The 8,317-nt window shown below is 38.0% G+C and overlaps 1 protein-coding gene across 1 annotated transcript; it reads right to left on the bottom strand.

Moving 5' to 3' along the window:
* Positions 1-674: 674 nt before the first annotated feature.
* On the bottom strand, positions 675-3,643 carry irx1b (iroquois homeobox 1b). The gene is made up of 4 exons (XM_079828303.1): positions 3,229-3,643; positions 1,570-2,542; positions 1,407-1,479; positions 675-1,010 (listed from the first exon to the last, which is right to left on the bottom strand). The coding sequence occupies exons 1-4, from the start codon at positions 3,472-3,474 to the stop codon at positions 965-967; spliced, it is 1,338 nt and encodes a 445-aa protein (XP_079684429.1). The 5' UTR covers positions 3,475-3,643; the 3' UTR covers positions 675-964.
* Positions 3,644-8,317: the final 4,674 nt, after the last annotated feature.

Genomic DNA, 8,317 nt, shown 5'->3' with positions numbered 1-8,317 from the left:
TATGAACTCTCATAAACAATTTAATCGTGTATAACTAGTCATTTGTTTGAATTTCAGCCCAATATGCATCCCCTCACCTTATTTTTAAACAAATAACTTTGAGACCTATACTTTAAGAACTTTCTACATGTCATATTCTGTGACATTAGAATGTTGCAATAATCGATTCTATTGTGTTTTAAATAGTTCTAATCAACATAGATTTTACATTCTTTTGAATTTGAGTCATTTCGCGTTCCAAACATAAATTTGAAAAAGTTGCCAATAGATGTCGCCGTTGCCTATTTCAAAGCGGTAACTTAGCCTAAATGTCCAATCAACACATTGACAACTTTAGCCATTAGGCTATTAATAAATTATCCCGTGTTATTTAAGATTAAAATTATGTCGATAAAATCATATAATTGTTTGCAATTGAATGGTTTTGATACATTATAAAAATCAACAGCTTACGAGCTAATATGTGGACATGTTCATATGTCGCAATATCAAACCTATTATAAATAGGCTATTATACATTAATAGAATTTTACCATTTCATAACAGCATTTGTTAGTAGGAAAATCACAGTAAAGCCTAACGAAACTGCTCAAAATGGCGTGTCTTATCCTAATTCAGTCATGGATTTTGAACAAATTACAAATTGTTTAACTTATAATAATGGATTTCAGTAACACAATTCATCTCATTTTCTTTATTACACAAAAATATATCATTTTCACAATTTCTGACAAATAACTCTTATTAACTCTGTAAAAGAAATGCAGGCGAGCTACACGGTGAACTCAAACATGCTGAAATTATATAAATGAAAATACAAAAATTATATTGCAGGATGGGAGCGTATTAAGAAATACAAAAACAATATTTTGGTCTATCTGATGACGTAGCTATATGCTGTTATTTTATTGTCACATTTTAGTTTTTCGTTAAATAATTTAGAGGTTTCTGATAAGTTCTGTGTTCATGAAATAGTCTTCAGAGCGCGTTGTGATGTTTCATGATGAGACCTGTATGAGTAGACAAGAAGCAGAAATGAGTCAAAATGTACTTCAACAAGTGACAGCATCAGCATAAGTTATAGTAGCCCATCTCGAGGCAAATTCTCTCGTTAGTCGTTAAATAACTTTGGGGCTAAGCCAACAAGCCACATATCAGTATTTATGATTATTGATAAAAATGTGAGAATCAAAGTTTCATATGCTATTTAAATGTAAATGTGTCTAATTATTTGAATGCATTAAATAATTAAGAACTAATTATATCTAATGGTGATCGTAACAAAATGTTATTGAGGAAAGTTGACACTGACTCTTCTTTTGGCGTGTGTGAAGTGTGTGTTTTTGTAAAGTATGATGTGATCAAAACCTTGAAAATAAAAGTCGATGTGTGCATGTATAATTTACCTGTCATGGATGACTGGGAACGGTGGTCTGGACGCAAGTGTTGGAGATTCAATTCTCTGAACGTTCTCTTGATCTAAATCAAATTCAAAGGATAAATAAATGAAAACCTTGTATTTAACTGCAACAGTAGCAACCAAAATGTTGTTGCATATTGAATACTGACCATTGTGTTTGAGACTGAAACTGTCGGATGAGTTGTCGCTGTCTAGGCATGGGGACCCAGAGGCAGACGAGGGTTTCTTTTCGGGGTTCGTAACGGGGCTGTGGTTTGGGAAGTTACTGTTTTGACTTAAAAGTGAGCGCACACCCATCAGAGAATTTGCACTGAGGAAAGCTGCGCTCGCCCAGTTGTGTAGTTTCCCAATCTGGCAAGTATAAATTCCGTTAGTGGAGAGGAAAGCTGGATGGGTCGAGGGCGAGGCCCTGAGGCCTGCAGGCGTCGAGGTGACACTGAGTTTCTGCGCGTTATCGGGACTTGTCGCCGTCTCCGCCAAAGACCAGATTTTGGGTTTGCTGTTTCCAGGCCTCTGACACACCGGTCCACCGGGAGACACTTCACCAACGCTTTTAACCACACTCTGTTCTTTATTGCTACTCGACATAGGGCTGTCCATGTTTTTAAGTGCTGGTGAAGATAATATCCGCGGTGTTTCCACGGTTTCTCTCTCGGGCTGATTATCCGAGGTTTCTTGGTTCTGATCTCCTCTGAGCTCCTCAGGCTTGTCAATATCGATGGTCTCCAGATCGATTTCTTCATCGTCGTCATTTTTGTCCGCGTCGTCCTCATTGTCGCTGTCGAAAATTCGTCCGTCTCTGTCCTCGGCACTGCGGCCCCAGGTCACTTTATTCTCCTTCTTAAGTCTCCGGCGCGCGTTGGCGAACCAGGTGGACACCTGCGTAAGGGTCATCTTGGTGATGATGGCCAGCATGATCTTCTCACCCTTGGTGGGATACGGGTTCTTTTTATGTTCCTGAAGCCATGCTTTCAGTGTGCTGGTTGTCTCTCTGGTAGCGCTCTTGGCCCGGGCCGGATCACCATACTGGTACTGGCCGTAAGGGTAGAAACCGGGGGCTGTGTGGACTGCAAATCCTGGTGGGTGCGCCCCGTGGTTATCCTTCAACTCATACTGCGACCCCTGGGAATTGCAAAAATCAGTAAAAGTTTTTGAAACCGTCCGAAATATGTAAGAAAGTCAAAAAGGCGTGTAAAGCTTCATTCCTTTTCTTTTTCTTTTTTTATTCAGAAAAAAGAGAATTAGTGACCAACTATTTCAACTTGGGGGGGAAAAACTCAGCAACAAACTTCTTTTCAGCAGTTCACTTTAAAACAAGCAAATTAAAACAAATGTAAATTACGAAGAACTATAACTTCAAAATATTACATTTAATAAGTGGCATATTTAACAGGAGTGCCTGAATGTAAATGTTTTCAAAAAGTTTTTAAGAGTAGCTAAATTAGTTAAATAAGAAAAGCTAAAAAAAAAAACCGTTGATCTTAAAAAGAAATACTCGTGGTTTTAGTTGATTTAGTTAAAATTGAGTAAAACAATTTTTTTTTATTTTACAAATTAATTACACAATTATAATTTTTCCAATTTATGGATAGTTAAAAATAAATATTCTGTGACCTCATACAACTCTGAACATTCGGTAAAGATGTCCTTTTTTATTTTTTCGAAACGTTGCCAATTACTAAGATTTAGCCCTGACAGAGTCATGTTTAATGTCTCATTCGTCAATTCAAAACATTGTAGCTACAGATGTTTATCCGCTGGAATAAACTGTAAAATACAATAAATAAAAAAGTATAAAAGTATCTTACCATTTGAGACAGAAGGGCCAGCTCGGCACTGTTATAAGGTAAGAAGGCGCTATAGTTTTGCACGGTCCACGGATTCGCGTACATGCTGAGCATTGGCGTGATAGCAGCAGCTGCAGTCGCGGAATTTGCGCCGTTCTCCGAGCTTCCCTCGCGTGGAGAGGACGGCATGACTCCCGTGCGCTCAGCTCCGTACACCTCTTGGGAAGCGTTTAGGAACTGTGGGTAACCCAGCTGGGGGAACGACATGTCCAACTCCCGAGAAACTCTGTCGGAGATTTACAAGAGAGAAGGGCAATCCACTTTCAATCACAGCAATAATTCTCGCTCGGTGCAGAAGCGCGGTCTCGTCAGGAGGAACGTCTAGTGATGCGTCTACCCTCTGGACCTCTCACAATTTGAAGTTGACGGCTTGATTGGCATGCTACTTAAGCGCGAGGCCCCTCCTATCCGAGGCCACGCGATAAGTAGGCTGCAGTGTGTATTATTGTGTGGCAGTGTGGCAGTGTAAATGAAGTACTTTAGTTAGCATACATACGTCTTGTTCGCGTAAAGGTGTTGAATATGTCAACAAATATCGACATTTTTAAAAAATAAAACAAGAAAATACAATTAAAAAAAATATTCAAATCAGTGTTGCTGAATGTATATATATTTTTGACTTCCTGAACTTATTTTAAACTGATATTCAAATTAATTAATTTAGAAAAAGACCGAAACTAACTGTGGAATTGTTGATTTGCTACAATAATAATACAACAATTTCAAAAGTTGTCTTATGATTAGAAGACAATAGCCTACGTGTATTTTTATTGTAAAATTAAATATTAAAAGTTATGTTTTAAAGTATCCTAATTTCACAGAACTATGGAGAGGCCATTTTTTATTAACTTTAAGTTATCATGAAGCCTTACATTGTGACATATTTATAGTGTAGGCTAAATATTCAAATTTTTCCATATCTTGATACGATAGTTTTTTTCCAGCAGCATTCTTTAGACTGTATTTAAAGCACATGCCAGTTGCCAGTTCCAGTTATTAAATAAACACCTTTTCAGCTTTTGTGTACTAGGCGTGTGTTCATTAAATTTTGCCACTATCCACGCATGATTGAATGCATTTGACCATCCATTGATTGTGCATTGCCTTATAGCATCTCCAGTCCATATGTCATGTTTTATTAAGCATTTTCCACACGCGCATGCTGCTCAGGAGTTTGTAGAAGCTGCTTCTACGTCTGGTAGTGTGGAATCGTGAAGAAAGTAATAATGGAGCGTAATAGTGATTTGATGGAGCGGAGAGAATCATCATCATCACTCCCCTCCCTCTCACAGCGCGCGCACACACACACTCACACACACACACTCACACTCACACGCACACACACACACACACACACACACACACACACACACACACACACACACACACACACACACAAGCGTTCACACGGCGTGCCAGAGAGGGTCTCAGTAATGTCCAACAGGGAAACAAACGATCCCGTTTATGGTAATTTGCACATTAGCATCACACAGGTTGTCCCGTGATAAGGTGACAGGTTAATGAAATGCTCCATTCAGAGGAGCCATTTGATCCCTCTGAGAGGTTGTGATAAGGAGCCAACCAGAGAAGCCTGCAATTAAAATCACAGCCTATCTCTCCATCCCAGTATATTTTCTCTCTCCTCCTCTCATCCACTGCTGGTAATGAGGGCTAACACCCCTGTCTGCGCTAATCCTCCCCCTGGGTGCACCTTGCTATCAGATGTTAGCTTTGTAATTATTTATCCAAAAAAGTCATAATTTCATGCTTGAGTAGTAAATGAGTTTGGCGAGCTGGTTAGTCAATTCTCTTCGTGTCCTGCGAAGCGGAGAGTGAGATTTAATGATTTAATTACAGCAGTTAGTCCTCCATTTGGCAGTAAGGAGTTTTACGTTTTAAAATGGCAATGGAATCACCTGCCAGGCACATCCAAACACGTTTCCACTAATAGATTATCGGTCTATCATTAAGGGCAGACTTCACATTTATTTACGCCAACCACATCTGGTTACACCTTTTATTTTAAGCAGTATCCATTGCGTTGCAAGACACTGGAAATTATGTTGTAACACATTTATTTATGTTTATATACATTTGCTCCCACTTTATAATAGGCTCTCTTAATTACTATGTAATTACATAAGAAAAAGAGCGGTTGATACAATGTAGCTTACTTATTGTGTTCATGATGTATTGCAAAACACTTTTGCTGCTGGTGGTATGCTTAAGGGTTAAAAGGTAGGGTCAACACTGTAAGCCTAAATTAATTACAGATGTAAATACACGTGTGTACAATGAGTATACATTGTATCAAATTATTCATTTGAAACACTTACCTCCAGTTTCACAGACTAAAAATGCATGTTTGAGTTGACTGAAAGCAACTTGCACTGACATATCTTAAATTAAGTCAGTGCTATTGTTTTGTCTCAAGATGCACACCAGTAATGTTTTTTTTCTTCTTTTCTCTAAGGCATGTTTATAAAAGCTACTTAAATGTCCTAATTGAATTAAGGCCTAATCCTGGCTTAATCTAAGCCCTGTCTGTGAAACCGGGCCTTAATATAAAGTGGGTCCAACTCCAGTATACAATGCCTACTTTTAATTCACAACCAATAGACAACATTAAGTTCCTTCCACATCTTTTTGCTTGTTTGATAAGATGTTTCTCTTAAAAAGAATTCATAATACGGACGTTTGCCGTGACTTCCATTTCATGCAGACTTTATTGCTGTTAAATCTTTTCTACACTGTCTTTTTCTTCATTTGCATCTCCTGCCTTTACTGGTGCTGGAATAATAATTGAAGGTTAGTCTCAGTTTACAGGCCACAAAGAAGATCAAAATGAGTCCACTCCTCATGCACATAGATGTTCTGAAGTGTGTATTTCATAAATCGCCGGAGAAGAAGAAAATGACTTTAGGTGGTGAATCAGGACATCTAAACTGAATGCCAGTACTTGCTTTACCTTGATCAGCTTTCTGCTGCAGAGAATCAAAGCACCTTTGAAACTGGTGTTTTTAATTTTTTCCTGTGAGCACGTTAAGCCTTTTTTAATCTTATTGCATATGTGAGTGAAACGAGCGCTTCCTGTGCCTCCGCCTCCAACTGTGAACGTTGAAACAGCACGGTTTTAATATGAAGGGTCTGACCCTGATTGTCATCTTTCACTCCATCTCCATCTGCCTCTGTATCTGATTTGATGACACGGGGGACCGGGGCTCATTTTGCAGTCCATTAACAGAGGGCAGGACTCCAGTTCCCATGGGTCCTGGTTATCCCCCCTTCCTCACCCAGCTACCCTCATCTGGTGAATCTCCTCACCTCTCTAACCTCCCCCCTCAGTTGCTGACCTTTCTAACACTGTTGGCTAAACATTGCCTCCCTCTGTAATGAGCCATTAAACTGAATGCATTAATGACCATTTACTTTGTGTGTGTGTGTGTGTGTGTGTGTGTGTGTGTGTGTGTGTGTGTCACTGCACTGTGAATCTGACTGCAAGGGATTTTACTGCAATAGATCAAGGGTTTTGTTTTCACTGCATATAAGATGAATGCCATCATATCTGTTGTCCTTGGATTGTTGAAGCGCTTTATTGTGTTATAATATCCAGACATTTTTTAAATCCCTCAAGAAAGAAAGAAAAAAAGGTAATCCTAATGAAGAGGAGATTAATTACCCCCATGTGTGAATGTGTGTGTCAGTCTCTGGCGTAAAAATGAAGTGTGTGTGTGTGTGTGTGTCGCCCCTTTAGTTGACAGTACAGGAGGAAGTGTGTGCCAACATTTCCTTTCCTCCCGGATGTCCTCCAACAGACCTGCTCTCACAGACCATGTGTCGTTTAACTCTTTACACACACACACACACACACACACACACACACACACACACACACACACACACACACACACACACACACACACGCACGCGCACGCGCACGCGCACACACACACACACACACACACACACAGAGAAAGATGACAAATATTTCACAGATCTCAGGAATTAATGGTCTTAGTGTCATTTATTTACATTAATCTTAATTTTTCTTAATATTTACAAACAGACTAAATCTAACTAGATAAACGAATAAATCTTGATGAATTTGCTAAAGTAACCAATTCAGAAAAATAAAAAAATCTGTAGATTTGTACAGGATTATCTAGTGAATAAGGTAAAACCACTAACACTTGTTGATGTGAGAATTTTATTTAAACCAAACCAGGCCATTTGAACTACAACTTAAATTCAAACAGTAGCAAAATCCAGCCAATTAAACAGTCCATAAAATGTCAACAACCAATAAATGTTTTGAATTGTAGCCCTGGAACCAACAAATCTTTCATAGTTTCAGTTTCAGTTCAAATCAAGAGCTAGCACATGCTAGCATAACTTATTTAACATTTATATTTAATGAACAAGTAAGATATTACTTGTCACTGCATTAGCGCAGCCATTAGCTTATAAAGTCAATGAAGTGTTCATGCATCTACGCTGTAAAAAATATTTTCAAGATTTATTATCAGAAATCTTTTCTTTTGTCAAACCAACTTAGATAATTTGTTATTCATACAGTTTCTGTTGATTAAGCCAATTTTCTCAATTCAACTCAAATTATTAATTTCAATGAACTTAACATTTTAAGGCAACCACTTAATTTTTTAAGTTAAACCAACAATATTTTTTGATATTTTTTCACCACAAAAACTTCAACATTAAACAATAACAGGTCTTTCCCTCCATTAAAAACCAATAAATTGACACTTAATTTCAACATTTATTCTCCTTATCCGCAGTCCTATGCAAAGCATGCTGGGAACTAGAAATCCATTGCCTAATTTCTGAAGTTATCAAGACAGTTTCATTAAGTTACTACAACCTAATAAAAAAAAGCCAATTAATGCAGAAATTTGAGTTTAAATTACAGACAATATTAAGTTGATGTAATGATCAACATTATTATGTCAACAGAACTCCACAAAATAATGTTTGCTACTTAAAAATTTTAACCAGCAACCATGCATTTATTTAAGTTGTGGTAACAGGTCCC

The sequence above is a fragment of the Gobio gobio genome, assembly GCF_949357685.1.
Source record: "Gobio gobio genome assembly, chromosome: 11".
Taxonomy (NCBI): domain Eukaryota; kingdom Metazoa; phylum Chordata; class Actinopteri; order Cypriniformes; family Gobionidae; genus Gobio; species Gobio gobio.
Note: the sequence above shows the minus strand (reverse complement) of the source record. Positions and strands in the feature narration are given on the sequence as shown.

Coding starts and splice junctions, on each gene's coding strand:
- irx1b (XM_079828303.1), bottom strand. CDS start 3,474: ATGTCGTTCCCCCAGCTGGGTTACCCACAGTTCCTAAACGCTTCCCAA. Junction 1,480..1,569: donor TTTCAGTCTCAAACACAATG/GTCAGTATTCAA, acceptor AATTTGATTTAG/ATCAAGAGAACGTTCAGAGA. Junction 1,011..1,406: donor TTCCCAGTCATCCATGACAG/GTAAATTATACA, acceptor CTACTCATACAG/GTCTCATCATGAAACATCAC.